The following is a 22904-nucleotide window of genomic DNA, read 5'->3' on the forward strand; positions in this document are numbered from 1 at the left end:
TTTTCTGTGCCCACACCCCAATATTCAACTGTGCTTTTTTTTTTTTTTTACTTTCTTCTTCCCACTCATCACCAAAAACATGACAAAAAACCCAAGACACTGTAAAAATATGAAAAACTGTTTTGAAAGTACCTTGGGAACTGAAAATACTTTAGACAATTCAAACATGTTCGCATTTATAATTTTCATTATTCTCCCCCATAAATATTCAAGTCAGAAAAGCACTAATTAAAATGTGTCAACTTTCATTATGGTGCCACTAATGTACCATGATACTTAGCATACATCACTACAGTTAAATTTCCCAGGTTTGATACTAAAGTGTTTTATTTCACATATGTAAAACAACAAACCAAAAAGATCATGTTACCAGGTAACAAAATAAACATAAAACTATGCAAATCACCATTAAAATGAATGTATATTTTACATATTGTCTATAATAGGGGTGTCAACCATTAGGCCTGCTTGATGCATTTCTGTGGTCCTCATGTCCTACTCAGATTATACAGAATCTAAGATTACATTTTTTAAAAAGGTTTTTCTGCCTCCAGGCCGCAAAGATAGCTTTCAAAATGTAAGTCAATACAGTGTTATCTTCTCGAGTCCGCAGACAACCTAAAACAATAAAACAGAAGTGTGATCTCTGCTTCCTATTAATCTGTGTTGGGGTGACGTTAAACCAGTGGTGGGCAACCTACAACCCACGGGCCGCATGCGGCCCACCACTGCTTTAAACCCAGTAATGACAACTACTCATCAGCACTAATCATTTCAATAGATAAAATGGGAAATGGGTGGGAATTATTGAAGTGGAGACATAGAGAAACAGGGAGAAGGAAGGAAATAAAGAAAGGAGGATGGAGAGAGAAACAAAAGGGGAGAAATAGCAATTCTCCTGAATGTAAGTATATTTTCCCTTTGAGTGATAATGAATGCTAAAATGATAACAAAAAATGTAGTTACTGTATATTCTACCATGGATTCCTATGCAAGCTTTTTAGACATCAGTGGATATTCCACTGTCAACTGAGGGGAGCAAATAGTCTTATACCCAAACTCACTGACCATAATAAAAAAATGGAATTTCGCTCTTTCCTAATCAGTTTGACATCTCTGGTCTATACTTGGACTAGGATGAAGATAACAAATATTCCGTTAGAATTCTTGTGACCTGTAATGGACAGGATATAAACCTAATTAAAGCACTACTGAAGTCAATAGGATATTCCATATAATGCATAAAAGATGTACTATGGAATTTAAGTATATATGCACATCTGTATGTACAGTAACTGCTTGTAGCCTTAGGTCAGCTTGTTAGAAAAGTCTTGGGCTTTTTTTTTTTTTTAAATAAACATTATTCAGTTCTGGGAAAAAAACCTATCAAAATGATAAGTTTCATTTTGAAATTTTAAGCTTTTTTTTTTTTTTTTTTAAGAAGCAAGCCAACTCTCACTATTTTCCCCTGCTCTCTGATTAAAAACAAAACCCAGAATGGATTTAAATTATAACTTGTACATAAAAAAGTGCATCTGAAGTTGAATGCCAAGTTTCATACCAGAAGAAAATAATAAATCCATTATGCATCTGTCATCCAAAATTAAGAGTTTATAATAAAACTCTCAACAAGTTATATCTACTATATTGGTGTGATTAAGTTTCACTAAACTTTTAGGTAGATTCAGTGAACGTGCAATATTTGACAGACTGTTTATAAAACTAAAGCTCAGATTTATAAGGAATACATATAATAATAATGCTATTTCCAAAGTACTACAGTCTACAAAAAAACAAGGAAAAAAGTAAGCAACGAATAATTATTAGATAATTCCATCAATATGCCTTTTCCCCCCCACTTTTGTATAAAGCTTTACACTTTTACATCTCATCCTTTTCTTTTTAAAGAAGATTACAGAAATGTTTTGAAACCTGACATACAGTAACTTCATTCTATATTTCTGAATAGCAGCCAGTCTTCAAACCCTTTGCTAGCTCGACATTTATCTCATCAAGAGATCTTCTCCCATGAAGTCAACTTGTCATATTTTCAGCAGCCTAGAAAGAGAAGTACAATTCATTATAATGAACCCACTGAAAATAAACACTGTGGAGATATAGATCAGCTAGAACACTTATGGTCATTTCTTGCAACTACTTTTATTTGGTCAACAATGTCTTCTGCAGTTTCCACGGTATGCATCCGATGAAGTGAGCTGTAGCTCACGAAAGCTCATGCTCAAATAAATTGGTTAGTCTCTAAGGTGCCACAAGTACTCCTTTTCTTTTTGCGAATGTTTAAATAGTTTACAGATCATAAATCATGTGATATGTAATCTTAATATGCTGCTTAAAAGGCTCTTTCATGGATTATTTTCATTTTCACAATATTTTTGATTCCCACTATCCTTCCTTTATTCATTTAGCCATCACTTGACAAAATTTGACACAGGGAAACCAAGTGTATAATTCTAACAAGGAGCTGTACCTGGTCTTTTCGCACTGACTCATGCAGGTGGTGTTCAGATTAGGACATGTTTTATACTACAGACCCAAACATAGTCATGCAGTCGCACCTACTTGTTAAACTGTAAACCAAAAAAAACAAAAAAATGTGTGAAATGTATATGAATCCTTATTCTTGTCTTTTCCATGTTTTTATTATATAATATGAAATACATAATGGTGTAGCATAAACATTTTATCTTCATGAATTTGGGACACTGGCATAATTCATAAATAACACTACAGTGAGTTACACAGATAATTTTAATAGTAGCAGTAATAGTAGCAGCAGTAAATATTTATATAATGGTATCATTGGATGCCGGATAAACACAGAAGAGATACCCTTGCCCTGAAAGACTCTACAGACAAACGCAGGGAATGCGTATATGACATACATGTAACTGAGAAGGCAGTATCAGTTCTTCCCCACATTAACTTTCTTGTATTTGTCTACATTTATGTAGTGTTTTTTTTTTTTTTTAAATTGGGATTTGAAGAAGAGAGAAAGATTACTAAAGCAGCTAGAGTGTGTAGGGCTCAATTATGAAGAGCCTTAAAGATAAAAAACAAGGAGCTTGTATTTGATATATAGGTGAATGGGAATTGAGCCTAAGTGTGGATCTGTTGATAGAATTTGAGAATCTGATAAACAAATAGTTAGAGAATCCAGTCTCTGGCTCTACATTATTTATACCTTTGCAAAACTGTCACGAAAGTGTACCTGTTCACTCAAACAACAAAAAGACCCACTTGCCCATTTTTTACTACTGTGATTGATAATAAAGAAAGTTAGTAATTTTATTGGTCCATCAAAACATGTTACTCATTCAAAGTAAGGAGAAAAAAAGCAAGTAAAAATTTGTAAGGTTTGCTATCTGCAGTTTCTGTTCTTTGGACCAAATCCTATTAGCAATACAGGATGAAGGCAACAGGGTTTGTTTCCTAAGCTTATTATTTTTATCTTATTTAAAATGCAAGGAAAAGGTACAATTTCGTACAAAAAGTTGAAAGTGCAGTAATTTGAACTTTGATTTGCTTTAATTTTTTTTAAAAAACAAACTCTGCAAGTTTTTCATAAACTGCCTTACCTTTAGCGCTTCTGTAGCCTTGCGTAGCTCTTTAATTACTGAGGATAAGGCCTCTGGATTTATACCTTGCTCACACAACCGCACACAAATAGACAGCGTTTCCATATCCAAACCAGTGTTTAATATTCTTGAAATCTCAAGCAGAACTGCAACAATTTTTTAAAAAATTAAAATTAGTTTTTGTTAAAGTTAAAAGGAGATTACTGACATTTCTCTTTAAAATAATTTATTTCTTAAGGGTGGGATTTTCAAAAGCTGAACCTCTGTGGATGGTGACAATGGAAACACTACCTATCCACCCCCCGTGTGAACCCCTCCTGTAACATTCATAATTACCTTCCCTGTGTGAGTCAGAAGCCCCAGACACCAAACTCAGATCCACACTTACATTCTCTACTCTAGTGTTCCCCATTCATTGAACCAGGATATTACTTGTTTACTGTTGTGATAGGAAGAATAGTCAACATGCCTACAGAATGTAGTAAGCTTTTATTTGTAGACAGTGATTTTAAAAAATTCTAAAATTGTAATGATAATTCAAATCTTTGCCCATTAAATGGAAGGTCGGAAAGAAAACAGGAGCAGTTTTAATTAATTATTACAACATTATAATATTGTTTTGTATTACTGCATATTTAATTATCAATTTTACTCAATATTAAAGTTTTGTCTGAAAATACAGACATAAATATTACATTTTATTTGTTCTCAAAAGCAAATATTAATTTAAGCTTTTAAAAAGTGTCCTAGGCCAGTGGCTCTCAACCTTTCCAGACTACTGTATCCCTTTCAGGGGTCTGATTTGTCTTGCATATTCCCAAGTTTCACCTCACTTAAAAACTACTTGCTTATAAAATCAGACATAAAACTATGAAAGTGTCACAGCACGCTATTACTGGAAAATTGCTTAATTTCTCATTTTTATTATTTATAAATAAATAAATAAATAAAATAAATCAATTGGAATATAAATATTGTACTTACATTTCTGTGTACAGTAGATAGAGCAGTATAAACAAGTCATTGTCTATATGAAATTTTAGTTTGTACTGATTTCTCTAGTATTTTTATGTAGCCTGTTGTAAAACTAGAAAATATCTAGATGAGTTGACTGGAAACATCTCTGTGCATCCCCTAGGGTACGTGAACCCTGGGTTGAGAACCACTGTCCTAGGCCCTCACTCCTACATCTATACCTGGCTCTCCCTTTGACAATGACAATGCCACGTGTTACAAGAATGGCCATCACTTGATTCAGTGACTCAAGATACTTCTTCTAGATTTTTACTGGCTAGTTTTTCCCACCATCATTACCCTTTTGCCTTACATTCTTCTCATCTGCTAACAATACTGAACTTGCTCATTCCACTACAAGCATCTTCATCCAAGCATGTTTGTGATCAAATGGCATCCTTTGACTAGATACTACTCCATTTTGAATCTTCTGAAAAGCTTTCATTATTGTAGAACAGTACAAGGTTCAGTCTTCAGCAAGACTCCCTGACAACAGTGATTTATTTATATTAAGAAATATCACTCATAATGTTTCTATAATCGCAAAGAAACAAAGCTTTCCAAAATTTGAAATAGAAATGCTACTTCATTCCTTTCACCATTACACTCGGACAACAGATGGCTGTTCTAATACCTAATGTGCTAATATTGACAAGATATATAGTTCACAAATAGTAAAAATGTTTAACTGCAGTATAAATTTATGGTATACTGAAGTATAGCTTTAAAAAAAATAAGATCACCCGCAGCATATAGGCCAGGCCCAGATGTTCAAAAATGGGTGCCGAAAGTTAGGAATCTACGTCCATAATTAGGCACCTAGGTAAGTGGCCTAATTTTCAGAAGTGCTAAGCACCCAGAAGAGCCCAACAAAGTCAGTGGGAGCTGCCAAGTGTTCAGCACTTTTGAACTGTGAGTTCTATTTGATATGTTCTCCCTGCTTAACTAAAAGGTGGCTGTAATTCTCTCATAATGACCTTGAAAATACTGCAATTATATAAACACAGTATATTTTGAAGTCAGAACAATACATTTAACTTTTTAAATGAGCTTTTAGTATATATTTCCTGGGCATATACATTTCTGATTACTTTGTTCTAATGGATTTTTTTTCCAATGGAAAAGTAGTGTTTGATAGTTTGAGGCAGAGAATTGCACAACTTTTCAGTGACTAATTTCAGCTCCTATTCTCTGCAGAATTTCTCTTTTATTAGCACTTGGTAATGGGGTTTTATGGAAAGATCTCTTACATTCCAGCCTAAGGTTAGTTCATTTACGCACATAACTTTTACTTTTTATGAAATTAAACAAGATACAGCATAATTTAGAATTTCAAATCTCAGTAAGACCCTTATAAAGTCTAATGTTGATTTGTTTTCCTTGTTTCTTTAGCTATTATAATGTACCACAGGGTAGAATCTCTCTATGGTACTTACATGGCCTCTATTACCATAGTACCCATGCACCTCACAATCTTAATGTATTTATCCTCAACAGCCCTATGAGATAAGAAAGTACTATTCACCTCTTTTTCAAACATAGGAACTGAGGTAGAGAGAGACTAAGGCTAGATTTTTCAAAGCTGGTTAAGTGATTCAGGAGCCTCAAAAGTTGACTCTAGTGTTCATGATTGAAATCACTGGGAGATTAGGCACTTAGGTATTTTTGAAAATTCCACTATTTTAGGTACCAAATACCTCCCATTGAAAGAGTACCAAATACCTCCCATTGAAAGACGAACATCTTGGGAATGGAGGCTGTTCGTAACTCTGAACAAAACATTATGGTTTTTCTTTCAAAAGTTTACAACTGAACATTGACTTCATACAGCTGTGAAACTTTACTATGCAGAAGAAAAATGCTGCTTTTAACCATCTTAATTTAAATTAAACAAGCACAGAAAGTTTCCTTACCTTGTCAATTTTTTAGCCCCACACCCCCTTTTCTTTTAATAATTTACATTTAACACAATACTGTATTTGTTGTTTTTTTTTCTGTCTTGTCTCTGCTGCTGCCAGATTGCTTACTTCCGGTTCCAAATGAGGTGCTTAGTTAAGTGGTCAGTTTGTAACTCTGGTGTTTGTAACTCTGAGGTTCTATTATAATTTTTTTCACATATTTGCAACTTTTATAACTATTTTTTTTCTTAATCTCTCATTAATAGTTGCTCTAATTTTACTTTATTCTGACCATGGTATGATTTTTTTTGGGCAGGAACACTCTCTTTCTCTCCAAATTCAGCTATATAATTTTATTTTCTTCTCTCAAATGCTTTCGAACACATTCTAAAAGGCCAAATCAAAGCTACTGTCAAGATAGCCTTAGTTTTGTCTACCCTACCACTTATGTTGGTATAACTTATGTCACTCAGGGGTGTGAAAAAAACAACCCCTGACCAACCTAAGTTTTACTGACAGAAGTGCTGGTGTTGACAGCTTTATGTCAACAGGAGATTCTCTCCCACCGACATAGCTACTGCTGCTCGTTGGAGGGGTCGTTTAATTATGCTGATGGCAGAGTTCACTCCTATTGGCATAGATTGGCTACATGGGAGATCTTACAGCAGCGCAGCTGCAGCAATACAGCTATGCCACTGTAAGATCTGTAGTGTGGACGTAGACTTACTCTCAAAAGCCAGGGTGGTAAAAAGTATAGTTATTATTTTGCTAATGAGGCAAGGAAATGAGGGCTGTAAGCACATAAAATAGCACTTAAGATCAAAAGAGGACTAATGACTATATGAATATTTAATGCTCAATTAAAGGCCTTTGAAACATCAAACTGGCATACAGTGATCTAAATACTGGATATATAGATAGCTAGATGCAATTTTATAATTTTAGACAACTTTTGAGGAGCATGCCATTTTTTATTTTAAATGTAGTGATAATGGGTGAAATTCACCTCTGTGAGAAAGGCCAGCATAAGACTTAGGTACCACTTAAGTCTTATGCTGACTGTGTGAACTGGGGTGAATGTCACTTCATTTTGTATTAGCAAGCATTATCAAAAGAAGAATTTGACTGGATGCTAATGATTCTAACTGTGCAGGTATCAGGCATAACTATACAAACCTGGACATATCAGTAAATGGGTCCTCCCAGAAATCATTGCATACATCAGAGGAGAAATACGAGTATTATAGATTTTGAAAGACTACACTTTAGGCACTTTTGGCTCACAAATCTGCAGGGTTTTTTTTAGAACTAGCATTTGTACAGCTCAGCAGGCAGAAGCTGAAAACAATAAGTAAGCATTTTCAGTTGATCACCACCTACTGTCATGCCACTTCAATTTCACTGTTAACAAGATTTAGATTAGCCAAAGTAAGGGAAAAAACACTATTTATACAGTCAATATTTTAAGACTCTGATATTATATAAACTAGCCAATGGTTGTTTCTGTGTATAACAGCAGCTAAAACAGGAGATGGCAAACTTTTTGGCCAGAGGGCCGCATCTGGGTATGGAAATTGTATGGTGGGCCATGAATGCTCACGAAATTAACAATTCAGAGATATTCAAGTAAACTCAATTTAATAAAAATACATTTTAGTGGAAATAAACATAAAACCTTACTTACTATTATAAATATACCATCATAACAACGTATTACAATACAGTAACTCCTCACTTAACATCCTTCCACTTAACGTTGTTTCAAAGTTACATCACTGCTAAATTAGAGAACATACTTGTTTAAAGTTGTGCAATGCTCCCTTATAATGTCGTTTGGCTGCCTGCTCTGTGCACTGCATGTAAGATTTTGTGGAAGGGCAGCGACTTAACAAGGGAGCATTGCACAAGTTCCTCTTCTCCACCTCCTCCGCCTCCCTCCCAGCGCTTCTCCCACCACCAACAGCTGTTTGCCAGTGCTTAGGACTTTCTGGGAGGGAGGAGGAGGAGCGGAAAAGTACTGCATCTCCACTCCTCCCCCCCCCACTCCCTCCCAGAAAGTCCTAAGTGCGAAGTGCTGGGAGTGAGGGTGAGGAGCAGGGAAGCACCACATCTCCACTCCTCCCCCTCCCTCCCAGAAAGCCCTTAAGCCCACCAAACAGCTGTTTGGCAGCGCTTAGGACTTTCTGGGGGTGGGGAAGGAGCAGGGATACAGCGTGCTCAGGAGAGGAGGTGGAGTGGGGGTGGAAAGAGGTGGGCCTGGAGCATCCCCTGGCAAAGTCAGCACCTGTTCTTCTCTGGGTAAGCTGCCATTGCTGCTGCGAAGGTGCTTCCCAGTGTCCTTGCCTGCAGCAGGCTGTACCTGTGTGGGGTAAGCCTGGGGCACTTCCCAACCACAGTATAGTACAGTACTGTACAGTATATAATGCCTTTTGTCTGCCCCCAAAAAATTTCCTTGGAACCTAACCCCCCACATTTACATTAAATCTTATGCAAAAATTGGATTAGTTTAACATCGTTTCATTTAAAGTTGCATTTTTCAGGAACATAACTACAACGTTAAGTGAGGAATTACCGTAATTAAACCAAACTTAACCCCTTTCCACGGCCTCTTTGATTTATGTGAACAATGCAGCTGGTCACCCTTCTTTACAACGTCATCAAAGTCCAGTGTCATTCTCGTTGTGGAAATACACAATACCGAGCTGAGATGCTGGTCAGTTAACTGGGATCTGTAGCGAGATTTGCTGTAATTCAGCAGGGAAAATGTCTGTTCGCACATATAGGTGGAGCTGAACAAAACAAGGATTTTCTGTGCCACCTTGCGGACATTTGGGAACTTCGTTTCATTCAAGGTGGCATAAAACTTGTTCAGTTTTTCTGAATTGTACTTCTCCTTCAAGGTGGAATCACAGTGGAGATCAATGAGCACCAGTTGTAATTCTTGCAGGGCTTTCTTGTAGTCAAGTGACAGTGGGCATGACACCAGCTCCAGTGTCTTCTCTATCTTCTCAAAGTCAGAGAAACGATGAGAAAATTCTCCATGCAAGTCACACAAAGATTTGCTGTACTTTTCTGTCTGCTCTGGTGACACTTCCAAGTATTTCACTGTTGGAAAGTAAGTGAACACTTTGTCCTTAATTTGGTTTGAAAACAAGACTAACTTGGCTTTGAAAGCTGTCACACTAGAATACAATTTGTGTACAAACACACATTCTTTCCTTGTAGCTTTCCATTAAGTTCATTTAAATGTGCCAAGATTTCTACACCAAAAGCAAGGTCAGTTTGAATTCTTTAATTCAGGGAAATTATTTTCTTTCCCCTGCATCTCCAGAAAGTGCAAATTTTATCTCTGAGATCCCCCACTCACTGCAATACCTTTCCTAGGCTGACCAGTGGACATTTGTATGATAAAGTAAGTCCTAGTGTTCAGTGTCAGTGTCTTCAAGATGGAAAATGAACTGCGATGATTAAGTCCCCTTGCTCTTATGTAGTTGACTATTTTCACTATTGTGTGAACAACATGATCAACGTCCAGGACATTTTTGCAGAGGGCCTCCTGATGTATATACAATGTAGAAAAGTCACCTCTTTATCAGGGTCATCTTCTTTTATTTTGTCCTGAATTCTTTTTAAAAGTTCTACGATTTTCCTGGTTAAATTTGGCGATCCATCTGTGGTTACCTTTGCCAGTTTACTCCAGGGGAGCTTCAGATGTTCAAGGCAGTCAGACACCCTCTCGTATAAATCTGATCCCTTTGTTGTGCCTTTCATTTATTCCATTGATAAAAATTTCTCTGATTTCAAATTTGTCGTCAATTCCTCTGACAAAAATCAGTAACTGTACTGTGTCCTTAATGTCAGTGCTATCATCGAACAAACAACAAACAACATAAAGCCCTTTGCTTTCTTGTTCAACTTAGAAGCCAAATGTTCATCAATCACTTCTACACGACGAGTAACAGTTCTTCATGACAAACTAATGTTCTCAAATTTGTTTTGGTATTCCAGGCACAGCATGCCAGCAAAATCAACCATGCATTCTTTCAAAAACTCCCACTCAGCAAAAGCCCTATTTTGTTTAGCGATTTTAAACGCCAGAACATAACTTGCCTTTGTAGTGGCTTCCTGAACTTCAGCTTGTCGCACATATATATTTTGCTGAGTTTTTAAGTTTGTGGCGAGTTTCTCAGCTTTTCTTGCCCTCACTTATTAAATTGCTGCCATAATTAGAATGTTTCATTGAAAAATAACAATTCAAATTGTATTCCTTGAACACTGCGATGCTCTCCTGACAAATCAGGCGTACAGCCTTTGAGTCCACGTTTGTGAAAAACTATTTTGCATTCCATTTTTCGTTGAAAACCTGACACTCACTGTCCACTTTTCTTTTTTTTGGCAGCAACCATTTTTGAGAGGGAAAAGAAAATTGTAACTGCTGCCCTTATTTCAAACCACTGTTTTACAAGATGGCACGCACTGTGAAAGAACTGGGCCCTCTCTCTAGCCTGGAATTGTTGGGCATCAGTGCCCCTGACAATTTTGTGCCATGGCACTCTATCCCACAACCCATGTGGACAAGAGGCAGAAGCAGGTGTAAACTCACCTGTAACTTTATGCCCCAGCCTCCCCCCAAAAATGTTCTTACTGTTGTACTTTGAGTTGTGTTTGCACTGTTGCATTCATTAAAAGTGTGTATATAGTAAGGGATGTTACTGAGGTGGGGCAAGAGGACTCATGAGGTGTGGCACGTGGGGGGCAGGGGAGCTCTACAGGGGTAGTACCAGGGACTCCTAGGGGCACTGCTGGCAGTGTGACACCAAGGCAGCTGTGCCACTTGCGGAGGCACCCAAGCTAGGAAGGGTGCAACTGCAGCCCCTGGGTGGTTTCTCTCCACTTGAGGCTCTCGAGGGTAGTGCTGTAGGAGACTGGGAGGGGATTTGACGTGCTGCTGCGTAGGGGTGGTGAAGTCGCACCGGCGCAATCTGGCTCTTCTGTGTGCCAGAAGAATCTTCCAGGAAGATGGTGCTCAAACTCTCATCACTGAGTCAGGGGCGCCAGGTGGAGCACAGCAAGCCCCCGACCCTGCTCCCCAGAGGGAGTGCTAGGCGGAGCGTGGCAACCCCCGACCCTGCTACCCAATGGGAGCTCACGGGCTGGATAAAAACATCTCACGGGCTGTAGTTTGCCCACCCCTGAGCTAAAATCACTTTTCTCTTTCAGCTACTGCACACTGACCTGTGTAAGCTAATGCAAGCTACTGAATATTAGGAATTTAGTACTTCCCCCAATTTGCAAGATGTTTTTTAAAGGAACTTTACTAACTGTTCTTACAATTAATTAAAAACATTAATTTGATTGTCCAAAATTATTAACCCATGTGTAGTAGTTGAACCAGACTGCCCATCTGTTAAATAAAGTTAAGTCACTCTGCTTTATGACATACAACAAACACACAGCTCTCAGGTATCTGGTATAATTGTGCTCTTGTGATTTTTTTCTTGCTTATATTATATACAGGTGTAAATGACTGACAATGTTGTGTAGATGCTAAAACTTCATTTTTAACCATGTATTTTTCATCTATCATTGGGTTTTGTATGTTCCATATAATATTGAGAAGGTGAATGGGTAGAAAAAGGTTTCTGGTCTTTAGGTTGAAGGTCATCAGGCATATAGCTAGAGCCCTGCGTGGATACAAATGTATATCCACAGATATAAATCGGTATCCACGAAACTGCATGGCTCTCCCAGGAACCTTAGCAGCAAAAGGAGCAGAACATTGGGCCGCCGCTCCCAGGAGCCAGTGCCCTGCGCCAGCAGCTCCTCCAACGCAGCTGTATTGCCCCCAGACCTGCCCCCATCCCTTCCCCGCAGCTGTCAGCATCTCCTGTTTCAGGGGGTGCATGCCAGTTGAACAAAAGAGCACAAGGGACAGCTGCCGGCGAGCCTGGTGCCTGCCCCAGTGAGTGGGGCTGGGGACAGTACAGCCATGCTAGAGGAGCTACTGGTGCAGGGAGTTGGCTCCTGGGAGCGGCACCCCCCCATTCTGCTCCTTTCACTGCTGTGGTTCCCGGGAGAGCCCTGCGTTTCCGCAGATACCGATTTAATCTGCATCCATAGGTATAAATTTGTATCCACACAGGGCTCTACATATAGCAGCAGAGTTAAGGATGTTTGAAGAGTGTTAATTATGCATTTCCTCACTTTCAATTATTCTTTTAATAAATTAAGATTTAAAATTAGTAAAATATTCTTAGTCATGCACATTCAACACAAAACTAGTTAAACCTGACCACACTTAATTGTTTATATGAAGAATAAAGAGGACAAAATAATGCCAATTGCGACCATTAATGTTTGACAATCTGTTGTCCATTCATAAATGGGAACGCAAAAAGAAATATGCCCTCTGTGATGAACTGGGAATGTTTTTAATGTTTTGTCTGAATACTGTGTGTGTTCCTCAATTTCCCCTATGTATCTAGGTGATGGTACAAGGGTGTGTGTGATTGTTGCAGACCCCTAGAGCGCAGGTGTAACTGCCCTCTTGCTGCCTGGCCCAGACAACAACTGACACTGTATCCTGGCAACTGATAGCCAGGGCCCATCATCTGCAAGAGCCAGCTGGAGATATCAGAGAATAAAGTGAGAGGTGGAGACCTGGGAAAGAGACAAAGGATGGAGGAGGAGCAACTAGTCATGACTGAGGGTTGGCTGCTGGAAATGAATCAGTCTCCTTTTGGGACTCACACAGGAGAGCCAAGGGCTCTGGATTCCCCAAGATGGACATTGCTGAGTTTCTGTACTAACAAGATCTGTTCAACACTGTGTCCCAGTCAACTAATACACCCTTCTGTTTTACCTCACTGGCTGAGTCACTTATAACTGCAAAGATAGAGTGCATGGCCCCTATTGGGAGGGGCGATGGAAGGCTTTCCTAGGTGTCCTGACCAAGTGGACTCAATGTGAGGAGCTCACACTGTGAGCAGAGGTGCTGAACACTCAGAGGTCAGACCCAAGGAAGCACTGAAGGAAAGGAGGCTTGTCCTAGTGAGAGTGTGCCCTGAGGAGTATCATGCCACCAGAGGGTACTGTCTGAACTTCATTTTGAGTGGTTCCAGAGCATCGAGCCTATGCATTCCATGACATCACCAAATATTCTTATCATAGTAGTAATGAAAAAGCTTGAATTAAAGGGTATTTAACAGTTTTCCATTTTCATGCTAACATTTGTTTCCCTCCCCAAAAAAGTTTATATATCAGTGTTTAAGAAAAAGAACTTGTGTTTCATTTGCAGCCACTGCAAACACAATTACAGTAAATGAAGGAAATCATCTTCAATTATTTTCCTGTATCTTACTCCTGACGGGGGAGGGGGAGAGGGGGGGAAGTAGTTTTATTAGAAGTGTTAGCATCAGTGCAACATTCAATTCTAGTTCTACTTTGAAAAGTGACTTTGTGCAAAAAACAAAAACAAACAAAAAACATCTTTAGGTCCTACATTTATTATGCCTCAATTGTTTGATTACTTAACTAAATCTAGAAGGATACATTTTCTTTCATTCCTAAAATTACAGCCAGGGAATAGAATTAAAGTTGAATCATGTTCTGTCCCACTTGTGCATTATCACCAAATTACACAAAGCTAGTAATTGCAGTTTTATAGAGTTAAAGGTGTATAATTTGGGCCTGATTGACAATAATCATATTGCACATAAAATCCTTCAAAATTGAGTTTGAAAATAATCCTGCTGGGTAAAAAGGAACAGAACCCAATTCACATTCTCTTTTGTGGGCTCTGCAGGGCTAGTGTAGACAAATGTATTATTGTCAATAGCGAGCGGACATAACTGAACACACAAAATGAAAATAATGGAGCTAGAAAATGCCATTTTTCTTGTCAATTCTCACAACCAATCTGCTCCTGAAGGTGACCAATCCGCAGCCACCAATATCTGACAACTCCTTACGGTTTACATTGCAGAGTCGACTTGTGCATCATGTCATTTAAGAGAGAAAATAAAATCCAGGCAGCGAGAGCCTCACACTGTCGCTCGCTCTCTCTCTCTCTCTCTCACACACACACACACACACACACAGCATGGGCGCTGGCGGAAACCCTCACTCGGAGAAACCCCTGGCTCTCTGGAGAGCCGGATATTAACGCTGATTTCTCCCCCCGCCCCATGCGAACGTGGTTTTGTTCTTCTCTCAGCCGTGGCCCGTAGAGAGAGCAGAGACCAGGGGAGCGCGCTCCCTGTCACTGCCGCGCTTGGCTCCTCGGCCGCCTCAGTTCAGCCTCCCGCCCGCTCGTAGCCGTCCTTAACGGCTGCGCCGCGGCCCCGGAGCCGGGCCCCAATCGCAGGCTCGTACAACGTCCCCTAGCGCTTCAGGGCCCGCCCGTGACGGAGGCCGCCGGGCGCCGCCGCTGCGATAGGTCGCGACAACGGAAGCCCGGGCTACGGTCACGCTGCCAGACCCGCACAGAACACACCGGCGGGGGGGGGGGGAGAGGCGGGAGACGTGCCTCAGGCAAAGGGGGACCCCGCTGGGATCTCCTGAGGCCCGGGAACGCCGCCGCCCATCGAGGTCACACACCGACCCCAACGGCAGCTGCACGGGTCGGACACCCGAGGCGGCCGCAACAAAACCCACAAGCGGCCTCCTGGGACTCACCATCCATCGTCTCTCTCACCGCGTTTAAATTGGCTGCGCCGCTCGCCATGGCGACAGAGGACCACTCAGCGCGAGACCTCTAACCCGGAAACAGACACCCTCTCCCTAGCGTTCAAACATTCCCGCCCCAACAGAAAAACCTCACCACGCCTCACCACGCACGCGCGGTTGCCCGTCCTTGCCTGACCTCCCTCTGTCGCCCTCAAGCCCCGCCCACCCGCCGTATTAGTTTGAATAGCGCCTGCCCGCTTAACAACCGGAGAGGTGGGAGGAGGAACCGGTTCGAATTTGTGAAGTGACCCAGTGTTCATTGGTCCGTTCGAGAGCGACGGCGAGCCGCGATTGGCCGGGCATGAGAATGGACGCGCGGCGATTGGGCAGCCACGGGGAAAGGGGGCGTGGCAGTTAAAGAGCCTCCCGGGCTGTCGCGGACGCGTGAGGAAGCAGTAGCCAAGCCCGGGATGCTGCCGCTGGAGTGAAAGCGGCGAGGCGCGCCCGGTGCTGCCCGCCTCAGCTCAACGGTGGCTGAACAGGTACCCAACGGCGGAGGTAGCTACCTGCTCCCGTGAGGCTCTGACAGGCCGAGTCCCGCGAGCCTGCGGCTGAGGAGAAGCTTGTCGTTAACTTGGGCCCCGAGTCCGCGGGGAGCGCGGTGCCTCTGCTGGCGTTCGCGGCTCGCCGGGCGGGCTCCGCCAGGCGGCTGCTTTCACGGGGAACCGGCGACGGAGCTGAGCGGGCAAGGCTGTGAGTTTCCCGCTGCGGCTCCGACAATAGCCCGGCCTCTTCGCGGCGGGAGGGGGGCGCGGGAGCAGGGAGTTGTTGTGAGAAAGAGTAGAGAGACTTTCCTCGGACTAATGGCTGGTGGCAGACGGGAGGTTGGACTAGATGATCGAATGGCCTTAGACGCTAGGAAACTTCTTTTGCCCCAGTTCTACCCCCAAAATGTCAATAAATAACCGCGAGGAACCAGGCAGTGTGGACACCAGTGCAGGCTTCTCATCCCCTGGCCTGGCAAGATCCTTCTAGGAGATCACATGGCTGCTGAACAAAAGTAAATCCCTGGTAGGAAAGTCAGCATCGCCACTTTCCTGTAGGGATGCTTAGTGAGTAAGTCGTCAACCCCCCCCTCCCCCAGTAGATATTTGGTAAATCATTCAAGTGCTTAATTACTCTTCTGTAACAGATGAGTACCCAGTTGGCTGTCTAAAACCTCTGCTACCTAACTCCTGCTGTCTGTCTTGCTCTACTTTCCTGCTACTCCCTCCTGTTTGCACTGTTCTGATTATATTCCTTTTTCTGAAACTCCAGGCACCAAACAGACATCTGTCTCTTTCAGGTAGCTTACGTGTCTCTTTCACTTAATCATAAAAAATGTTTCAGTTACATTGAGCAGTTCCTTTTAAGATGATTTTCTTTGTGTGAAGCAACTTTTTGAGTGGTATCTCCAAATTCTTAATGCCTTCAGAAACACTTCAGTAAAATAGGAGTACTTGTGGCACCTTAGAGACTAACAAATTTATTTGAGCATAAACTTTCATGAGCTACAGCTCACTTCATCGGATGCAGTGAGTTGTAGCTCATGAAAGCTTTTGCTCAAATAAATTTGTTAGTCTCTAAGGTGCCACAAGTACTCCTTCTCTTTTTGCGGATACAGACTAACACAGCTGCTACTCTGAAACCTTCAGTAAAATAAGAGCTGTCTTTTGAAACTTGATCTCTCCTTTCTATCTCTGTCCTTTCTCTTGACTTTGTACTCATTAACTCTCATTTTGATAGGTACTAAGTTTTTGCTCTTCATCTTATCTTCCTCGCACTTCCCTTTACCTCTATGTGTCTGCCTCTCATAGCTGAGCCTGATACCTCAAATCTGAAACTACTTCTCAGACTTTTTTCAACCTGACTAGACTGTGGGACGTTAGTGCTTCTTCAAAAATTATAAGGGCTGTTGATCAATCACAGTTAAGTCATGCAATTAACTCAAAAAAAATTGTGATTAAAAGAATTAATTCCAGTTTTAATCACACAGTTAAACAATAGAATACCAATTGAAATGTATAAATATTTTAGATTGTTTTTCTACATTTTCAAATATATTGATTTCAGTTACAATACAGAATACAAAGTGTACAGTGCTCACTATATTATTTTTATTACAAATTTATGCATTGTAAAAATGATGAACAAAAGAAATAGTATTTTTCAATTCATCTTATACAAGTACTGTAGTGCAATCCCTTTGTCGTGAAAGTGCAACTTACAAATATAAATTCTTTTTTTTTTTGTTACCTAACTGCACTCAAAAACAAAACAATGTAAAACTTTCGAGCCTACAAATCTACTCTGTCCTACTTCTTGTTCAGCCAATCGCTAAGACGAACAAGTTTGTTTATCTCTACAGGAGATAATGCTGCCTGCTTCTTATTACAGTGTCACCAGAAAGTGAAAACAGGTGTTCTCATGGCACTTTTGTAGCTGGCATTGCAAGATGTTTATGTGCCAGGTACGTTAAACATTAGTATGCTCCTTTATGGCCACCGTTCCAGAGGACATGCTTCCAGGCTGATGATGCTCTTTAAAAAAATAATGCGTTAATTAAATTTGTGGCTGAACTCTTTGGGGAGAATTGTATGTCTCTTCCTCTCTTTTACTGGCATTCTGCCATTTATTTCATGTTCTAGCCATCTCGGATAAGGACCCAGCACATGGTGTTAGTTTTAAGAAAACTTTCACTGCAGATTTGACAGAACGCAGAGAATGTACCAATGTGAGATTCCGAAAGATACCTAAAGCACTTGACCCAAGGTTTAAGAATCTGAAGTGTCTTCCAAAATCTGAGAGGGATGAGGTGTGGAGCATGCTTTCAGAAGTCTTAAAAGAGAAAACTACAGAACCCAAACCACCAAAACAGAAAATCATCCTTCTGCTGGTGGCATCTGACTCAGATGATGAAAATGAACATGTCAGGCTGCACTGCTTTGGATCGTTATTGAGCAGAGCCCATCATCAGCATGGAAGCATGTCCTCTAGAATGGTGGTTGAAGCATGAAGGGTCATATGAATCTTTAGCTCATCTGGCATGTAAAGATCTTGTGACGCTGGCTACAACAGTGCTGTGTGAATGCCTGTTCTCACTTTCAGGTGACATTGTAAACGAGAAGCAGGCAGCATTATCTCCTGCAAATGTAAACAAATTTGTTTGTCTTATCGATTGGCTGCACAAGAAGTAGGACTGAGTGGACTTGTAGACTCTAAAGTTTTACATTGTTTTATTTTTGAATGCACTTACTTTGTGTACATAATTCTACATTTGTAAGTTCAACTTTCATGATAAAGAGATTGCACTACAGTACTTAGGTGAATTGAAATACTGTTTCTTCTGTTTTTTTACAGAGTAAATATTTGAAATTATTTATATATATATATATATATATATTTAGTGTAAGCACTGTACACTGTATTTTGTGTTGTAACTGAAATCAATATATTTAATGTAGAAAACATCCAAAAATATTTAAATAAATGGTATTCTGTTATTCTTTAACAGCATGATTAATTGCATAATTAATCACGATTTATTTTTAATCGAGAGATTAAACACGATCAATTTTTTTAATCGCTTGACAAACCGAAAAATGATATGGTTTCTTGTCTTTTCCTAAAACTAAGGGTGACTCAAAATGAAAAATGTAACTTCTTAAATTGTAACTAAAAAATTATTTTCTTCTAGGTGCAGCTCTGTGCTATGGGAGATGCAAAAGAAACTAAAATGCAAATAACACCAAAGACTCCAGGACGGGCCGCTGTCCTAAACCCCTTTGAAAGTCCAAGTGATTACTATAGTCTACAGGAGCAGATTGTTTCCAGTCCTTCCGTCTTTAAATCAACAAAATCCTCATCAGTAAGATTTAATATCTAGTACAATGTCAGAGGCAATATTAATACTTCCAAATACTAATTTATCATTTCTTAAATGTGTAGATAGTTTTTACTAGAATTTAAGCAAGACTAAGTAGCATAGTTCCTTACAACCTTCTTAATACTAAAGGAAACCTACTGCTACAACTCAGATGTCACTTAGCAGTATGACTAAATTGTTTTTAAAATATTAATGATAACATTGCGTTAACATACATACTAAATGCAAAAAGCTATTTGTAGCTATTTGATGCTAATCAAATTCTTGAGGAAAGGGAGGAATGAAGACCACTTGTTAGAGTTAGTCATTGTCTAAATAGGTGCTCTGTCTGGAGTAATTCTTGTTCTAGGCTTGTGACGCAAGCGGGTTGGATACAAAATCTTTAGAGATGATGATATTTTACATTCCTCTTTTTATTATTTTGCACTTTTATCATGTGAAGGCCTTGAAGTCCTGTGTAAATTGTTTATATCTATATACAGTAGAACCCTATTCATCCGACGCTCCATTATTTGGCTCTCCTTGACAACCAGCATGCACATATCCAGAAAGGGAGCTAGCTCTCTTGTGGCTGCTGTATGGTGCTGTAGCATTGCACTTTCCCATTCTCTGGTTTATCTGGATCATTTGTCCATAAATTCCAGGACACTGGAGTAAAATCATCACTTTGAAGAAGCAGTATTAGTTTGACATGCAGTGAAGAAAACTTTAGTCCATTGAAACACAAAAAAATTTAGGTAGATGGAATATAATTTCCCAAACTGGAACGTGACGAGGTCCTTGGGGATATTACCCACAATTGTATGGATGTGGGTGTATCATGAATTTCTTACCACAGGGGATCTGGATCTCTGTTTTACATGTATCTTAAAGAATGCACTGTTAGCAGTATAGAACCTTTAAACGTCATGCTCAATTTCTGGAAGGACCGTACCTTCTGAATCCCTAAATTCGTTTCTATAACAATTTGAGGTTTTCCATCCAAATATTGGCCAAGATTTATTCTACTTTTAAAATTTCCTTATAGGAAGAGGTGATATGACTACAGGTGTAGAAGTCTTGAGCATTGGGAGGCAATTTGATCTAGTGGACTGAGCATGGGACTAGAAAATAGGCACTCTATTTTAATCTTGGCTCTGACACTTACTCTGTGTGATCTTAGACAAGTGATGTCACATACATTCTCTTCCTCAATTTTCCCATCAGTAAAAGTGCGATAATACTTTTCTTATGGAGGTTTTGTGAGGTTTTAATGTTTGTAAAGTGCTTTTAAGATGCAAAGCACTCTGTAAATGCTAAATATGCTATGCTTTGTTTCATGTTACATACAGTTGCAATCTATTAATGATCATTAAATAAAAATAGATTACAAGGTCAGTTGGTCTGATTCTGTAGTTTAAAGTTTAAGTAGCTCACTTAGCTGGCTGAAACAATTACTGTTGTTTTAGCTCATTTATATAAGGAGGTTTTGGCTCCAATGTGGCTTCTTTTTAAAGATATGTATTCTGTGTTTTTGATTCTGTCTGTTTAGAATAGTAAGCGCTGCATACTTCACTGTGATGTTCATTCCTTTCTCAGACTCCAGGAAAATTTAGGTGGTCTATTGATCAACTTGCTCTAATAAATCCTGTTGAAATTGACTCTGAAGATATTCGGCGTCAGGCAATGTATTTAAGTCATGCCAGGTAAGTTGCTTTTTATTTTATGCAGTGAACTGAACTGAAATTTGAATACTAGAAAGCTATCCTTATATGCATGGCTGTTTTATTCATGTTCATATAAATATTCAACATTCTTTATCTAATACAGGGGTGGCCAACCTGTGTCTCCAGTGCCACATGCGACTCCTCAGAAGTTAATATGCAGCTCCTTGTATAGGCACCGACTCCAGGGCTGGGGCTACAGGTGCCAACTTTCCAATATGCTGGGGGCTGCTCACTGCTCAACCCCTGGCTCTGCCACAGGCCCTGCTCCCACTTCACCCCTTCCCGCCCCCTCCCCTGAGCCTACTGTGCCCTTATCACTCTGTAGAGAGAAAGATGAAACAAATACAGAGTGATATGGTTTCTGGTGTATCTTGGGTTAGGACAAAGACCATGGTGCCCGGGAAGTCAGTCGTAGGCCTGGGCAGAGAGTGAGTACTATCACAGGTACAAGTTCTCGCTTTGGAACAATTCTGATTTCATACATAGGCATGTCTAAGTGATTCAGAGTTCATATACCTATCCAGTAATTCCAGGTATCCCCTCCACATCTTGCCTTGTCTCATCCATTGACAGAGCTAGCTTGTGTCATATATTTTCCACTCCCCACACTGGTGTCAAGGTTCCTCCCCCACTCTGAACTCTAGGGTACAGATGTGGGGACCTGCATGAAAAAACCTCCTAAGCTTATCTTTACCAGCTTAGGTCAAAACTTCCCCAAGGTACAAAATATTCCCCCCGTTGTCCTTGGACTGGCCGCTACCACCACCAAACTAATACTGGTTACTGGGGAAGAGCTGTTTGGACGCGTCTTTCCCCCCAAAATACTTCCCAAAACCCTGCACCCCACTTCCTGGACAAGGTTTGGTAAAAAGCCTCACCAATTTACCTAGGTGACTACAGACCCAGACCCTTGGATCTTAAGAACAATGAACAATCCTCCCAACACTTGCACCCCCCCTTTCCTGGGAAATGTTGGATAAAAAGCCTCACCAATTTGCATAGGTGACCACAGACCCAAACCCTTGGATCTGAGAACAATGAAAAAGCATTCAGTTTTTTACAAGAAGACTTTTAATAAAAAATAGAAGTAAATAGAAATAAAGAAATCCCCCCTGTAAAATCAGGATGGTAGATAGCTTACAGGGTAATTAGATTCAAAAACATAGAGAACCCCTCTAGGCAAAACCTTAAGTTACAAAAAAGATACACAGACAGAAATAGTTATTCTATTCAGCACAATTCTTTTCTCAGCCATTTAAAGAAATCATAATCTAACACATACCTAGCTAGATTACTTACTAAAAGTTCTAAGGCTCCATTCCTGGTCTATCCCCGGCCAAGACGACTACAGACAGACACAGACCCTTTGTTTCTCTCCCTCCTCCCAGCTTTTGAAAGTATCTTGTCTCCTCATTGGTCATTTTGGTCAGGTGCCAGCGAGGTTACCTTTAGCTTCTTAACCCTTTACAGGTGAGAGGAGCTTTCCCCTGGCCAGGAGGGATTTCAAAGGGGTCTACCCTTCCCTTTATATTTATGACAACTGGTAAATGCAGAGATGATTTTTTTTAAAGAACTTCCTGATTCAGTTCAGGGAATGGGTATCAGAAAGAGAGGACATCATCCGGGAACACAGTGATTGATTAAGGTCTGCTCCTACCATGGATAACAGGCCTCTTCTGCTTGCAATAGTGTATGTGTCTGATAGGGTTTTCTCATTGGGAAAACACATTTAGGTCAACTCCATAGTCGGATTATCAAAATAGCTACTATACATTGAAATATCTTACTATTACAAGTCAATTTGGTGGGCTGGCCCAGGTCAGCCCTTTTGCATCTGAAAACAGTAAAAGTGCCCTGTGATGCCTTTGAGTATAAGGAACTGGGATGTAAAGTAGTGAAAGACATCTCAAAGCTGAGCAAGGTTCCTCCTATACATCTTTCCACCTTTTCCAGAGCTGCCTCAGCATGAAGGAGCAGTAGTGTTATTACTTTATGCCTTTCTGAGTGAAGAGCCTATGACTCTCAGGCTTGATTAACCTAGCCGAGACATCAGAAGATCCAGTATCTCACTGGAGCTACTGCAAAACCAGTTCTCCAT

General features: G+C 40.3%; 2 protein-coding genes across 6 annotated transcripts in view; one reads left to right on the plus strand and one right to left on the minus strand.

Annotated features, from left to right (window-relative positions):
- Positions 1 to 309: 309 nt before the first annotated feature.
- On the minus strand, positions 310 to 15325 carry MZT1 (mitotic spindle organizing protein 1). 2 transcript variants are annotated; one of them, XR_014713044.1, is made up of 4 exons: positions 15185 to 15325; positions 3597 to 3742; positions 1942 to 2058; positions 310 to 618 (listed from the first exon to the last, which is right to left on the minus strand). XR_014713044.1 is itself a non-coding variant. In XM_084639690.1 (3 exons), the coding sequence occupies exons 1-3, from the start codon at positions 15231 to 15233 to the stop codon at positions 2035 to 2037; spliced, it is 219 nt and encodes a 72-aa protein (XP_084495816.1). In that variant the 5' UTR covers positions 15234 to 15325; the 3' UTR covers positions 310 to 2034. The 2 variants fall into 2 exon arrangements, 1 of the variants encoding a protein (XP_084495816.1); XM_084639690.1 differs by having other exon boundaries at positions 310 to 2058.
- Positions 15326 to 15591: 266 nt separating this feature from the next.
- Positions 15592 to 22904, plus strand: part of BORA (BORA aurora kinase A activator) — a 47071-nt gene continuing 39758 nt past the window's right edge. For 3 of the 4 annotated variants that reach the window (XM_084632677.1, XM_084632680.1, XM_084632679.1), the window contains exons 1-3: positions 15592 to 15928; positions 18912 to 19082; positions 20679 to 20785. In XM_084632677.1, the coding sequence (XP_084488803.1) occupies positions 18927 to 19082; positions 20679 to 20785 (263 nt within the window). In that variant the 5' untranslated portion in view covers positions 15592 to 15928; positions 18912 to 18926. The remainder of the gene's footprint in view (positions 15929 to 18911; positions 19083 to 20678; positions 20786 to 22904) is intronic. The other variant, XM_084632678.1, reaches the window with a different exon arrangement.

The sequence above is a fragment of the Lepidochelys olivacea genome (genome assembly GCF_965140295.1).
Source record: "Lepidochelys olivacea isolate rLepOli2 genome assembly, chromosome: 1".
Lineage (NCBI taxonomy): Eukaryota > Metazoa > Chordata > Testudines > Cheloniidae > Lepidochelys > Lepidochelys olivacea.